Below are 14,812 nucleotides of genomic sequence, written 5' to 3'. Positions count from 1 at the left end.
GCTTCTCACCACCTGGCCCGTCAGCGGAAAGGGGAGGCTTGCCGGCTGCCTGATGGGCTGGCCAGCTTGGGTTTCCTTCCTGCGGGACGAGCGGGGAAGCGAGCCCTGGGAAGTGTGGTTAGTTAGCTCTCGGGCAGGTTTTCCTCTCCGTGCGGCTGCATCTTCCCCTGGCTGCAGCAGTTATTTCTTGCAGCAGCGTGGTCCAGCTGGCACCCGGCATCCCGGCTTGTGTCGGAGGCAGGAGGATGCTGGCGTGGCCCCGTGCCGTACCGCTCGGTCGTAGCTCTGGGCACGGCGTCGTTTGGCAGCACTCCTGGTTTTTGCGTGTCAAACCTGCTTGTGTGCAAAGCGGAGGGGTCTTGGCTGTGCCGCTATGCTCCTCTGCACCGAAGTCCTGAAAGCAGCTGGGGACGGGGAGCGTGCGGCTTTCATCGGGCACCCTTCGGCACTGCTCCTGCTGCTGCTCTGCGTCATCGGAGACGGCATCCCGGCACGGTGCCCGGGGCGCTCTTGTGGGCGCACGGGAGGTGCGCTCCCGGGAGCCGCGTCCTAACATCTCAGGCTTCGTTTCCTTCACGTCTGTGCAATGCTGGAAGGCTTTGAGCTCTGCGCACACACGGGCGTGCAGCTCCCACCTGCGTGGCTCTTCCTCGGCATCTCAGCTTTGCTTTCTGCAAATGAGCACGCTGCAGCGGCATCGAGTCAGCTTGCAAGCCCCTGCCCTCCTCTCCCCTCTGCAGAGGTCTCCCTGCTCTGTATTTCCAGGTAAACAGGTGCCTGGGAGCAGTGCTGGGTGGGAAATGATACCCCCATCACCGAGACGCTTTCCTTGGGGGGATCATGAGTGCTGCCGACCAGTGGAGCCCCCCAGCTGCTGGTGGTGGGGCAGGAATGCCAGGAACGCGATCATGATTTGAGGCTTCCCGGGAGGTCGGGCGGAGGAGCTGTGACCTCCTGGCCGTGCCGTGGGGAGGGGGATGCTGCGTGCCCCCAGCTGGGGCACGGCGGAGTTGATGCCGGCCGCTGGTGGTAAAGTGGGTGAAGGCAGTGCCGGGTTCGGGGCGGTTTGGGGCCCGGGTGGCTCTGCAGCTCCCCTCCTCCAGGGAGCAATTTGTCTGCAAGGTGATGTATTGCCACGGGGGAGCGGGGCACATTCCTTCCCTCGCCTCCCCTGCCTTATCTCCCGGCTGTCGGGCAGCCCGGAGTGATGGGAAGCAGAGCTGGTGCCCCTCCGTCCTGCGCCCCGCTGGCTGTCGGATAAACCGAGATGGGGGGGGGGGGGGGAAGGGAGCTGCCCTCGCATCGCTGCCCTCCCCTCGGACTGGGGCTCCTGGTCTTTGCTGGAGGGTAACGAGTTACGAGGCAAATGCGCGGTGGCTTTGGTGAGACCTGACCCGTCCCGTGCTCTCCCCGGGGGCTCGGGCCCGCTGGTATTTTATTTTTAGCCTCGCCGGGAGGACGGCGGATGGATTGTTTGCTTTGCGGCGGCTCCGCCGTCGGAGCTCGCAGTGCCCGCTGCCACAGCCCGCATATTTCCCACGAGGGCCGACAAATTAAAAATACTCCTTTGATGAGTGTCCCCGGTGCCCCCATGAACTGGCTGGGGTCACAGCAGGAGGCGCAGGACGCCAGGGCCAGGCTCAGGGCACTTCGGGTCCGCCGCGCGTTGGAGGTGTGCGGGTGCCGTGCTCGGGGTGAGTCCCCGTGCCGCAGCGTGCCTGGGCTGCCGGCCTGCTGACACCGAGGAGTTTGTTATCCCCTGGATGATTTGATTGCTCCCTCAGGCAGTTGTGACATTTTAATGGTTTATCTTATCGAGGAATTCGCTGGGAGGAAGTTTCTGTCTGTCCATGAGTAAATGTTTAGGAACGCTGCGGTCCCGGGGGCTCGACGGTGCGGCGTGGCTGGGGGAGGCCGGTCCCAGCAGAAATGTCCTCCTGAAGCCACCACCTGCGTCACCGCCGCGGTGGCCTGGTGGCTGCTGTCACGCACGCTGGCTTGGGGGCTGCACTTGCAACCATGCAGCACCCCCTTCCGCCACAAAAATCACTGCTGCACCGAGTTTGTCAGGACTGGGGGGGGGGGGAGGATTCTGCCTGTGCACATCTCGGGAGGACTTGGGCATCACGGGGAGCCGCGCGCTGATTTTGTGGGTTGCGGTTGGTCATTGAGTCGCTTTGTGCTTGGTTTCGTCCCAAAGTCAGCCTCAGGTCCCCGGTGAGGGGCAGCGTGCTGCGCTGGGGGTGTGTGCGTCCCGGCCCCTGGCACAGCTGTGTCCTGCCGTCCGTCCGTCCGTCCCTCCGCATGGGAGGTCAGCGGGATGTGGCAATATCCTCGGGCCTCTTGCGCGTGTGTGCCGATGAGTGCCTTTTAACTGCTGTTTGTGTTTTCGGATGAGGAAGAGATTAAAATCCCAAACATCGATAGGTTTTAAAGATACCATCTGCCTCTGACAGTTGCCGAATTTTTTCTGCTTGGTGCGTAAGTGCTCCCGCCTCCAGCGTTCCTGCTGGGCCGGCGCTGAGGTTTCGTCCCTTCCCCAGCAGCCCTCACGTGGAGGAGGTGAGCGGATGGGGCAGCACCGCCGTGTGCCCTTATTTCCACGCCGGGGTGCCGGGTATCCAGGCCGGCAGCGCCGTGCGTGGCGCTTTGTCAGAGGTTAGCTGGCCAAACTGTTTGGCAGCTGCGGTTTTCCCAGCCAACTCCCCCGGCTCACGGCTCACTCCGCCGCGTTTTGTGCCCTTTGGAGCTGGGTGCTTTCTCATGCCTTGCGTTAGGAGCACGCAACGGTGCTGCTGTCGCCTCCCCGTGTTAACTGGGTGAGCTTTCTGCAGGCTAACAAAGGAGCCTGCTGTGAAGTGAGGGCAGGCTTTGGAAAGGTTGCAGGGCTGCGGCGTGCCGGCGTGAGACAGCTTTGGCATCCCGGGTCTGAGCTGTGCATGGGGTTGGTGGAGGAGACGGGGCAGCCTCACGGCCCCATGGGTGCCGCAGCAGCAGGGTGCGCACCCTGAAACTGTCAAAACATTTTGTCACTGCAGAAAGGGGGCTGGCGGGGGCTGTTACCCTAAGCCCCTCCACTTATGCATCCCTAGCGCAAGCTTGGTGCGTGTGGCAGTGAGGAAGGTAATTCCTCATTCTCCACGAGAAGCAACCCCAGGTGTCCTCCCTGCTGGTCCTGGTGGGGCACGGAGCCGTGCTGCTGCGGGGACAGCTGCCAGAGCATCCCACAGCACTTCTCTGAGGGGGCTGGGGGCATTTTTAGCAGGAGTCAAAAGCAAGAGAAAGGCCCGGGGAGGGGAGGAAGGAAGCTGCGGGTGAGGGGGGATCAGATTGCCCCACCAGCTCTGCCCGGGCTTGCTCTGCTAAAAATGCCGATGGCCTTCTGTCCTGGTGGGCGAGGTGCTCGCTGGGGCAGTGGCACCTGGAGGGGGCTCGTCCTGCCCCAGCTGCGGGGTCGGGTCTGCAGCTGGAGGGCTGGGGGGAGCCGGGGCAGGCGCACCCCTCGGGGTCCCTCTCTGCGGTGTCGCCTCCGCGCTCTGCTCGGACCTGGGGCTCCCTCTGCTGTCTGTCCGTCCGCCGGCCTGTCCGTCCGCCGGCCTGTCCGTCCGCCCGCCTGTCCGTCTGCCCGTCTGTCCGTCTGTCCGTCTGTCCGTCCGTCCGTCTGCACCGCTCGCTGCGCTCAGCTTGTGGTGGGGAGCCCCCGGGGAGGAGCAGCCGGTGCGACACGACGGGGACCTGCTGGGTGTCCTCGTGTCCCCAGCAGCCACCCGGACCCGCAGGATGGGGGCTGCTGAGCTCCCAGTCCCATCCCATCCCGAAACCCTCCAGGGCGAGAGCTGGAAGCGCGGTGGCAGGAGGCACCAACAAGCCCCACGCGCTGCAGCACTAGCGCAGCAAAAGCAAATATTTTCCTGGCTGGGTCCCCTGCCACAGCCCCGGGCTCTCCCGGTGCCCCGGGGTTGCTGGAAACCCGCTGGCTCAGCCCCGTGCCCCAGCGCCCCGCTCCAAACGCGGTTATTGGTTAACCACGGGTGGGGAGCTGCAGGTTGGAAACCAGGGGGACGTGCTCTCCGGCTTTTCTTCCCCTGACGCCCTGTGCGCGCTGCCTCCCTGCTCCCAGCCCGAGGATCCGCGCTGCGGCTGCGCGCTTGGTGCGCCTCGGCACGGTGCCGCCCCCCGCCAGCCCCGAAATGCCCCCCGGCGGAGGCGAGGCAGCTTGCCGGGGCTTGTGGTGCTCCTGCCCGGCGTTCTGCCTGCTGCGCATCTCCAGAGCGTTGCTCCTGCCCTCCGCTCCTGCCCCCTGCTTTGGGGGAGAGGCCGTGGGAAATGGAGCCCGCATCCCCCCTGCGCGGGGCGGCGTGCGCGGTGCATTCCTCGGCTGCGCCCGCGGCCCGTCAACAACCCCTTTGTGGCAAAACTGAATCCCTCCATTGTCGAGGAGCCTAAAAGGGCTGTTTCTCTGCATAGCCCAGCACGGATTCCGGGGCTTTTCCTCGCCGACCGCCTCTGCGTTGGGCCCCTGCGAGGCCGGGGCAGAAAGGCTGCTGAGCCTGGCATTTCCACACGTCCTTCCCGCAGGGGTGGGAGGAGGGCGGCAGCACCCGGCATCCCCCGGCCCTGACTCACCAGCGTGAGAAAGGGATTTGGGCTCCGTCCAGGGAACAGCTTTGCTGTCCGTCTGTCCATCTGGGCGGCCAGGAATGAGCCCGTCACGGCTGTCCCCCACCGCAGTGCCCTCTCCTCCTGGATCCCCGGGTATGTTGGGCAACGCTGGAAAGGAAAAGGCTTTGTGTCCAGGACCTGGACCCAGGTCTGGCCTTCCCTGACCTGGACCGGCCTGGCTTGGCTGCGGTGCAAAGCCCTGTTTGCTGCGGTACTTTTGCACAGGTTTCGTCCGAGTGCTTGTCATCGCTGGGCGGAGGGGGACCCCCTGGCCTAGCAGCACGCCTGCAAAATCCCCTCCACGCCGCTCCCGAAGCGATGCACTTGCTGCAGGGAGGCAGCGCCTGGGATTTGTCCCCCTGCAAAGCGTCCCCAGCAGACGGGCAAACGTGCTGCTCCCGCGGGAGGGCATGGGCGCACGGGTTCGTCCCGGGGTGGAGCGGCCTCGGGAGGCGCAGTGGGGCCCTGTCCTGTTGGGACACGACGAGGCAGGCGGTGCTGGCGGGAGCTGCAGGGAGCTCCCCCCTCGCGGGGGGGGCACGCGGAAACCTGGGCGTAAAGGCAAAAAATGCAGGCAAAAAATGCGTGACATTGGTTGCAGGCTGCTCCGCGGCGGGGGAGAGCTGTTCCACAAAGCGCTCGTGTAACAACATCAGTTTTGGGGCAAGCGTCTTAGCGCGGCATGGTTCCCGTGCCAGCTAACACTTTAATGGGAAAACTCGCCCATATCGCCGCAAAACGTAGCGTGGGAAGCGTTGCGTGAAGCTAACAGACATCTGAGCCATAGTCTGCATGCTTTTCCAGCACCTCCTGGTTGTGGAGGGCTTGGGGACGCGCGGAGCGGCCGTGTCCCCAGCTGGCTCCGAGGCCGAGCTGCTCAGCAGATGCTTTCGCAACTGGCTTCGGCAAAACCCCAGCACTGGAGGCTACGATTGCTCACATGTCCTGGCTTCGAGACGGGGCTGGCGCATGATGCTTGGGGGGGGCCCGGCTGCTCTCCCCCAGAGCCCTGCTCGCTCGCTGTCCCGCCATAGCACCTGGGGGGTCCTGGCAGCGAAACTGATCGGGAAAAGCGTCTCGAAAGCACTTGCTGCTCCGGGGACTTGTTGCATTTCCATCCAGGGGAAATCTGGATTTTTTCCTCCTCCTCCTTTTGGGTGGGAAGGAGTTAACGGCGGGGAGCAGCAGCAGCTGGCTGATGCGGGGCAGGGAGCGCAAGGAGCTCGCATCCACCACTGGCTCGGCTCCCAGACGTGTCTGGGGGCTCAGGTGGGTCCCCGGCCCGGCCTCGTGCCCCCAGGGGGACGTGCCCACTGCGAGGGAGGCTGGCGCTCGGCAGAGGAGGGCTTGGCGTGGCCAGCAGCACGGCCACTCCTCCTTCTGCTCCGGTTTGAAGGCTCGGCGCTGGGGAGGAGAGACCGATGTGAGCACTGCGGGCGCCTCACCGGGGCTGAACTCCTGCCTCTGCCCTCCTCTCCTTCCCCCAGCCCCTCTGTTTCTCTTCGCGAAGCAACTGGGCTCGATTTCCCTTCCCCATGGCTCCGCACCGCCTGGGGCTTTTGCTGCTGCTGGCTTCCTGCTGCTTCTCCTCCTCTGAGGCACAGCTCCTGGACTGGATTTGGGGCAGCTCGAAAACCACAGGAACCCCTGTGGCACCCAGCACTGGGGCCACCGCGTCCCAGCTGGCAGAGGCATCACCCACCCCGAGCACGCCCCCAGGGACGGCAGCACAGCAGCGTGACCCTGCGGCGGGGGACCCGGCCACCACGCAGCAGCACCAGGAGCAGGACCCCAGCACGGCAGTGCCCACGGGCCAGGAGAGAGCGGACGGCACCGAGCAGTGGGACAGGAGCTCTGCAGGCATCACGGCGCCGACGAGCGTGGCGTGGACGGCCGCTCCCCCCAGCAGCACGCCATCCGCCCACGTCCCCGCTGAGGCCCCGCGTCCCGCAGGGACGGGGCACCCCGATGCGACGGAGCCGCCCCGGCGGCCGGAGGGGACACGGGTGTCCCTGCAGAAGCCGGCGGCTGCCCGCCCAGGTAGTGCTCCTTTCCCTTTCTCACCAGGTGACGGTGCCCGCGAGCAGGCGGCGCCAGCCCCGGACCCCACGAGAGACGGAGCATCGCCCACGCCACGTGCTGCAGACCGCGCCGGCACGCGGGGCGGGGGACCCTCGGTGGCCCCTGGGCCGTCCCCTGCCGCTCCAAGCGCCGCCCCGCTGGGTGGCAGGGACCCAGAGCACGGCAGCAGCCAAGGCACCGGTGGCGGGGGGCTGGCGCTGGCCGGTGCAGACGGGAGCCGGAGCCCTTCTGCGCCCCAACAGAGGGCAGCTGGCGGTGTGGATTCTCGTCCTGCTGACACCGCCGGTGCTCCCCACTTTGATTTACTAACCTCCACCCTGCGGCTCGCTGGCGGTGGCGGCGAGGGTCTCGCTTCCTCCTTTCCCGGACTGATGCCAGCGGCCGGGCGCTGCCTGCCCCTCCCGGCCAACCTGCCCTTCTGCACCGTGCTGGGCACCGACCATGTCAGATTGCCGAATTATCTCAGCCACGGCAGCGAGGCGGAAATTCGGGCTGCTTTGCATGAGTGGGAGGGGCTGCTTGAGTCTCGGTGCCACCGCTACTTGGAGTGGTTCCTCTGCTTGCTCCTGGTCCCTGGGTGTAGCGCCTCTGTCCCCGTAACCCCCCCGCCGTGCCAGGGCTTCTGCGAGGCCGTCAGAGACCTGTGCTGGATGCACTCTGCCGGCGGGCGCCTGCCTCTGCCTTGTGACTCTCTCCCCGAGGAGGACGGAGGGTATTCTTGTGTCTTTATTAATGTGTCTGCAGGTAATGTGGCTGGGCGGTCTCTGTCTGTGTGTCTGTCCTCCCCACGCCCCACTGGGCCAGCCACGCCTGGCTTTCCTGTGCACCAAGGGTTGCAACTGCCTCGTCTCTGCGGGAGGCTGCGGAGACCCCTGGCCAAAGCCTCCTTCCACCCAGCCTCGGCTTTTCCAGCTCTTGGGTGTTGGCTTCTCTTGCAAAGCTGAGCATCCCTGCCCTGTCCTCGGGCTGGTCCTCCATGCAGGGTGGCTGCGGAGCTCACCACGGGGGCTTCAAGGTGACCTGGGGAAGGGAACGCCAGGGCATCGCTCCCGGCGGGGGCTGGGGCTGTGACCCCGCGTACACACCTTGGCATGCTTGCCCCGCTCTCCTGCAGCTGCCCCAGCACCTTCGCTTTGGGGTTAATGATTTACCCACGGCTAATGTTTGATCCCCCCTGCTCAGAAGGCACGAGAGGTGCTTTGTGTCCTATTTTCACTACAAAGTGGTTTCGAGCTGTGTGTAACTTGGCCAGAAGCTCAGGCCTCCTTCTGCGGGGGGAGAAGCCAAGGGTGGCAGCTTGGGGCTGCTCACGGGGGGAGGTCAGAAGCACCCCTCGGAGCAGGGAGCGGTCGGAGATGAAAGCCCCCCTACCACCCCTCACAGCTCTGCTGAATGGGGCTGTGTTCCCAGCCAGACCCCTGTGCCCCCGGGTGCCGTCCAGGGGCGGCCAAGGCAGAGGGGTCTGAGCACAAGGGATGCACACATGGCCTTGGTGGCTCCCCAGGCTGTCAAAGCGGCTCTGTCTGTGGGATGCCGCACGATGGGGGAGCGGGGATGGAGGCGGCGCAGGCGAAGAGCGGCTTGGAGCATCCCTGGGGCCCTTCCAAGGGCAACGGGAGCCAAAGCTCGGTCACTGTAGCCCGACGCATCCCTGTATGATCCCGTGCCAGCGCCACCAGCAACTGCAGTGGCGTCCGGCAGCCTTTGGCACCCAGCCGGGCCATGGGAGAGATGTGTGGCCAGCTCTGCAGCCCGCCGCGGGTGCTGGCAGTCCTCCACAGGACGGAGGGTGCAGTGTTTGGGCTCTCCAGGAATCGCTTTGGAAAAGGCACGCAGGTTTGGGGTTGATAAGGAGCTGCGTCTGGGGGATTTCCCTGCCTCCCCGCTGTTGGGAATTTGGGGCAACCAGCGGGCACCCGACGGCACCAGCCCGCAGGCAGGGTCACGGTGCCGTGTCTGGCTTCTGGCTGCAGCGCTTCCCGTGGCCGGGGCGAGCACAATGTCTCATTGTAGGCGGTGGTGCTGGGGAGCCCCACGCTCAGGCTGGGGGGTGAGCGCTGTCCTGCTGGCCGAGGGACTGTCCCCGTGCCACGCGCGCAGTGGGACGGGACCTGGGCGCGTGCTCCCTGGCCGTGGGCTTGCTCGCTTGTTGCACGTGGGCAAGGCGCGATCCTGTTTTCTTTGGGAAGCTTCCTCGTGTCGTCTCCCAGCCAGGGCACAAGTGGCACCTTTAGAGAGGAGGGGGGATCCCAGAGATGGCTGAAATACCAAGGGAAACATGCTTGAAAGTTGCCTTGCTAACAAAAGCCTCTTTCAGCCTTTCCCCCCCCACACCCCTCGAGCCCCAAGGCAGAGGATGGGCTGTCTGCATGGGGAAATTGCAGCAACGGCTCCTACACCCCTGCGAGCCCATGCGGACCCCCGGGAGGAAGCTCTGATTTCCTCTTAGCTTAAAGCTCTTCCGAATTTGGCTTCCTCCAACCCAAGATAAGCGCAGTCCCTGCATCCTGGCGGCGTCTCTCGGCGCCGGGGCTGCTCCGTGCGCACGCAGGAGTGGCCAGCGCCACGGGAGCGGCTTTCCTCGTGCCTGCGTGGAGCAACTCGAGGGTGGCTGCCATCCACAGGACTCATGTTTTTTGGGGTTGGCAGAGAGAAAACATCCCCCTGCCTCGAAAACAGGGCGTTTCTAATCTCCCTCCAGCAGGGCCAGTCAGCCCTGGCGTCCTGGCTTGGCAGCCACGGGAGGCTGGGGATGCTCCGCTTGCACAGGTGCCCGCAGGCTTTGGAAGAGAAACCCAGGTATTCATCTCCTCCCACCATCCCAAAGGACATGTTTCCCTTCCAGGCTGGGCAGGGCTGGGCTGATTTCTTTCCTTTTTTTTTTTTTTTTTTTAAATATCTTTTTATTTTTCAAAGAGCTCTGGAGGAAAATACTTGGCTCCAGAGCAGGGTGGAGGTTCCCGGCCTCCTGTGCACACCTCTGCCCCGATATCCCCTGCCTGTGCTCAACACGGGGAAGTAGGAACACTGATTTGCCTCAGCTTCTTGCAGAGGCCCCTTGTGTCCCTGGCTCGAGAAGGGGACAAAATCCCCGTCCTGGCTGGCAGTTTGGAGCAGGTCCCATGCCGCAGCCCTCGGCCATTTTGGAGTGCGGGTGGCCGCCGTGGTAGTGGCAAGCCTGAAATGGGGACGTGCACCTGGGAGCAGCTGTCAGATTTTTCTCACTCCTGGGAAATCTGGAGTTAAACATCACCGGCGTGCAGCATGCTTGCTCGCATCAAGTTGGCACCGGCCCGAGAGGTTGACATAGGAAGGGAGGAATCCAGCGCCCGTTGTGTGGGCGATGAGGATGTGCGTGCTGCCAAAACAACAGGAGTTTGCATCCAGAGGGCTGGCTCGCGCAGCCAGATGTTCAGCTGCGCCTGGTAGGAGAGACCGTCCTGACCAGAACTCCCCAAAGTGCCTTGAGAAAACGAGCTGGGGCAGGAGGCGAGCTGGAAATTGAGATCAGCTGGGAAGCCGGCGGGGTGCACGTCGGCCCGGCCGCTTTCCCAGGCGGTGCAAGGGGAGGGCTGGGATTGTTCCCAGCCGCGGTGACCCTGCAGGGACAGGGCCATGTGGGGGTGGCCGTGACCCTGGAGCAGGCACGGGCATGCGTGGGCACGGGCGTGTGGCCGCACGTGCACGAACGCTTTGATTTTATCAGACCTGAGGGATACTCTGCAGCCGGAGAGCCAGCAGCAGGGACTGGGACACGTTTTGGGAGCTGCACCCTGATGGTGCTGGGGGAGCAGCTTGAGGAGCACTGCTGCTGCGTCCAGTTTGCAGCTCCGGGGTGCACGGGAAGATGCCGGCTCCCTCCCTGCTCCCCAGAACCCCCCCCTGCTCCGTTACGATGCACGTCCCGGTCCGTGGGTTGGTCCGTACGGATGTGCTGCCCATGCCCTGGCACCACCCCATCCAGGGACAAGGTTGTCCATCTGGACAGCAATTCCTCTCCCTCCCTCGGGAAGATCCCCGCTTGCTTTGGGAAGCTGAATCCGTCCAGGGAATGGGGCCAGCAGCAGGGTTAGCTGCTGGGGAAAGCATCAAAATGTTCCTCTGGAGACAATGAGTGTTGGGGTCATCTCTGCAAGACAAGAAAAGTGAAGTAGCCATTAATTGGAAAGGGCACGAAATATCCCGAAAGTTCACCAGCGAGTTTTCTTCTGGCTGGATGGGACTTTTAGGCTCAGCAGCTGGGATGCAAAGCAGAGCCTGCGTGTCCCTTTCCTCCCTCATTTCCAGCAGGCTGTGGAGCAGCAGCCCCGTGAGAGCGTGCTGCCTTCCCAAGGAGGAGAGGGTGGCCCCGTGCGGTGTCCCCAAAGGCGCTGGGGAGGGGGGGGGACCTGCCAAGGGTGCGTGTCCTTGCTGTGCTGGTTGTCACCGTCCCCTCTCCCTCCTCTTGCAGAGAACCTGAGCACCGAGGTCAGCCTCCTGGAGCTGATCGGAGACCCCCCGCCAGAGGAGATCCTCAAAATCTACGGCCCCGACAACAACCCCGGCTATGTCTTTGGACCCAATGCCAACACGGGCCAGGTGGCTCGGTACCACCTGCCCAGCCCCTTCTACCGGGACTTCTCTCTCCTCTTCCACATCCAGCCCACCACCCCCCGGGCCGGCGTGCTCTTTGCCATCACGGACTCCTTGCAGAGCATCATCTACGTGGGCGTCAAGCTCTCGGACCTGCACGCAGGCAAGCAGCAGATCATCTTCTACTACACGGAGCCGGGCTCGCAGAGCTCCTACGTGGCGGCCACCTTCACCGTGCCCACGCTGCTCAACCAGTGGACGCGCTTCGCCATCAGCGTGGAGGAGGACGAAGTTGTCCTCTACCTGGACTGCGAGGAGTACGAGCGGGTCCGCTTCGAGCGCTCCCCGGATGAGATGGAGCTGGAAGAAGGCTCCGGGCTCTTCGTTGCTCAGGCCGGGGGGGCCGACCCAGATAAATACCAGGTAAGGCCTTGGGTCACCCCAACCTGCAGCTCCCAAGGAGAAGGGCAGCTGGACGTGACACCAGCCTCTTTGCCCACACCGTGAACCAGTCGACGTGTGTCGTGAGGAAGCCTGGCAAGAAGTGCTGGCTTAAGAAGCCACCAGCTTTATGTCCCTGGGCCTCCCCAGGGCAAAGCTCCCAAGGCAGAAGGCGATGGGGCTGCACCGTGGCATCCACCATGGCCCATGGCTTTTCCAGCAGCGCGCAGAGTCTCTCTGAGCCTCCACTTTGCTAAAAATACCCATCTGCTTCGGTGCCTGCTAGCTGGGCTGGTGAAATGGTCTCTCTTAGCTGGAAAAAATGTCTGGGCTGGAGCATATCTTTGCTGGCCGGCTTTGGGCGGTATCTGCAGGAAGAGGTTTAAGAGCCGGGAGGGAAGGTGATAGCTCGGACTGCGATTTGAGCACAGCTTGCGTGCTAGATAAGATTTACGGAAAGTGTGGGGAAAATGCATCTGACATGGAAATCCCCCACAGCTCTTGGGGGGAGGAAAGCTGAGGACTGCACTCCTGAGCTTAACCATTGCCTTGGCTCACGACTGGCACCGCCGGGGCCTCGGAGCCATTAAACCGTGTCGGGCAGGAAGGCTGTGGAAAGGTCCCCGAGCAGGGGTTAATAATTGATGGGCTGGGGACCAGTGGCTCGAATCGGCCCCCGAGGGGTCTCTAGAGCAACCTCCTGCTCTTGAACCTGCTGGGAGGGCCAAGCTGTGGCCGTGGAGGAAATCACCTCCAAGCCGGAGGAGGTTTGGAGGATCTGGGAGGCGGGTGTGGAAGAAAAATCCAGAACAGAGCGCACTCGTGCCTTCCTAGCAGGTGATGTTTCTGCCTCGGGGAGGAGGCAGCCTGCAGAGCGGCCCCCCTGCCAGCCACAAGGAAGGGGAGGCTGAGGCTGAGGTCTCGCCGGCCCCCGGGGTGTCTGCGGGGCATCTGACTGCCTCATGACGCCCAGCCCGCGCTCCTGCCACCGACAGGGCCGAATAAATCCTGCAGATGGAGGGCTTGGCCACAGCGGGATGCCAGAGAAGAGGCCAGCGCCTGGAAGGGCCAGCCTGGAGCGGTGCATTTAGCGTAGTGCAGGCTTGGCGCTGGTGCTTGGTGGGGAGGAAACTTGGGACAGAGCCGGGCAGCCCCAGGAGGAGCTCAGAGCCCAAACGGGGGCTGTTTGCTTGGGGGCTGGTTATAGTTCTCTGTATTTTTATTTATAGATGGATAGCAGGCAGCCTGGCTGCACCGTGACTGCCTACGGTTCTTGTTTTCTTAAACACCTCGTGCTTCCTGAGCGTGTCTCTTTCCCGGACACGGCACGCTGTGCTTGCCAGCAAGCCCCGGTGTTATTTTAGGTGTCTCGCCCAGAGACGAGGCACCGCTCCTCTCCGACCTCTCCTCCCAGCACGGCCCCTGGCGGGGTGGTTTTCTCCCTGCTGCCCTGCTGGGCTCAGAGCATCCCCACATCCCATCCCAGCAGCGAGGACCTGGGCTTTGCCTCGTGACCCTGCAGAGCTGCAGGGTCCGGCCAGTGCCCACGCGCCCTCCTGGGTCAGAGTGGGGATGGTGCCCCCCTGGCGGCACGGGTAGCTCAGCTCTGGGGGCTTTTCTGGAGGTGACGTCCTTAGGGAGGAGTTTGTGGAGGTTTGTTTTATAAATAAGGGGTCTGAATGCTCACGACAATTCCAAAACCCAAATAAATGGTAAGGAAGTGGGGATTAGCCTAAGAAATACAAAATCAGACGGCGGCGGCCCGGGGCTGGCTGTCATCCCTGGCTGGGGAGAGGCAAGGCAGCAAGGCCGGCTGGGGTGGGGAGTGCTCCGGCGATGTGGAAGCGAGGAGCACATCCAAAAAGCTCCCCGTAAAAGCCTTGCTGTCCAGCTGCCCGGGGCCCGGCTGTGACCTCCCGGTGCTGGAGGGCTTTTTCCCATGGATCGGAGTCCGCAGCGGGGAGCTGAGCCCTGCCGGCAGCACGGGGCTGGGGTGCGAGGGGCTGGGGGCGAGGTTGTGCGCAGAGGTGCTGGATCCCGCGGCATGGGGGGATGGCCAGCCGCAGCCGGCATGTCCCACCTCTGCTTTGGGGACATGATGGCTCAGTAGGGTGGTGGCAGGGCAGCAGGACCCCATGTTGGTCCACGACGGTGTCTTGCAGGGTGTGATTGCTGACCTGAAGCTCCGAGGGGACCCGCGGGCGGCTGAGCACCAGTGCGAGGAGGAGGAGGACGATGCCGAGGTGAGCGTTGGGTGGCCGCAGCCTCGGGGGATCCTACCCCGTCCGGCAGGCTGACCCGCTCTGTCTCTCCCCGGGCAAACGCAGGCATCTGGAGATTTTGGCAGCGGGGCAGAGGACAGGCGCCAGCTCTCGGGGAAGGACGGGGTGAGTTGGCATTGCACTCGGCGGCGACGTGCTGGTTGGCAAGGCTCAAAGCTGGTGTCCCCTTGTCGCCGGCACAGGGTGTCCCGGGGCTGGTGGATGCTGTCCCCGTCACCTCCCCGCCCGTGGCAGCGGACAGCGGGTCGAGGAGTGGCGCAGGCTCCCCACAGCAGGCGGAGAGGACCAGAGCGGAGGAGAGGCTGCGGGTCCCTGCGGGAGGTAACACTGGGGCACCGCAGCGGCAGTGGGGACACAGGAGGGTGGCCGCCCCCAGTGGTGTCAGCACCCAGAGCATCCAGGTCCCTCTCCTGTGTCCACAGGCGCTGGCCCCAAAGGAGAAAAAGGGGAGAAAGGCGAACGTGGCCTGAAAGGGGACTCGGGGACCGGTGGCGTCTTGGGGATGGGCAGCACCAAGGGCGAGAAGGTGGGTGACAGAGGTGCTGCCGGGGGCTGCCTCTCCCGCTGGTTTGCAGCCACATGTCAACATTTGACACCCGTCCGTCTCTGTTTCTGTCCCGCAGGGGCAAAAAGGTGAACTGGGCATCAAGGTGAGCATCGCTGGGGGAGCCGGGCAGTGCTGCAGGGTGAAGCTATGCCCGTGCCAGCTGTGAGCCCCAGGGGGCAGAGGGGCCGTGCTGCTGGGCACGGGCGGACGCCTTTCCCTCTGCTCC

The 14,812-nt window shown here is 64.2% G+C and overlaps 1 protein-coding gene across 3 annotated transcripts in view; it reads left to right on the top strand.

The window, feature by feature from the left end:
- Positions 1-14,812, top strand: part of COL18A1 (collagen type XVIII alpha 1 chain) — a 33,427-nt gene that overhangs the window by 9,197 nt on the left and 9,418 nt on the right. The window contains exons 1-7 of one of the 3 annotated variants that reach the window (XM_083842743.1): positions 4,385-6,702; positions 11,195-11,739; positions 13,920-14,000; positions 14,085-14,144; positions 14,222-14,360; positions 14,462-14,565; positions 14,663-14,689. In XM_083842743.1, coding sequence (XP_083698869.1) covers positions 6,198-6,702; positions 11,195-11,739; positions 13,920-14,000; positions 14,085-14,144; positions 14,222-14,360; positions 14,462-14,565; positions 14,663-14,689 — 1,461 coding nt within the window. In that variant the 5' untranslated portion in view covers positions 4,385-6,197. Of the gene's footprint in view, positions 1-4,384; positions 6,703-11,194; positions 11,740-13,919; positions 14,001-14,084; positions 14,145-14,221; positions 14,361-14,440; positions 14,566-14,662; positions 14,690-14,812 lie in introns of those variants that run through there. The other 2 variants (XM_083842742.1, XM_083842744.1) reach the window with 2 other exon arrangements.

The sequence above is a fragment of the Anser anser genome (genome assembly GCF_964211835.1).
Source record: "Anser anser genome assembly, chromosome: 6".
Taxonomy (NCBI): Eukaryota; Metazoa; Chordata; class Aves; order Anseriformes; family Anatidae; genus Anser; species Anser anser.
The sequence above is the reverse complement of the archived record's forward strand: the minus strand, read 5'-3'. Positions and strand labels throughout refer to the sequence as shown.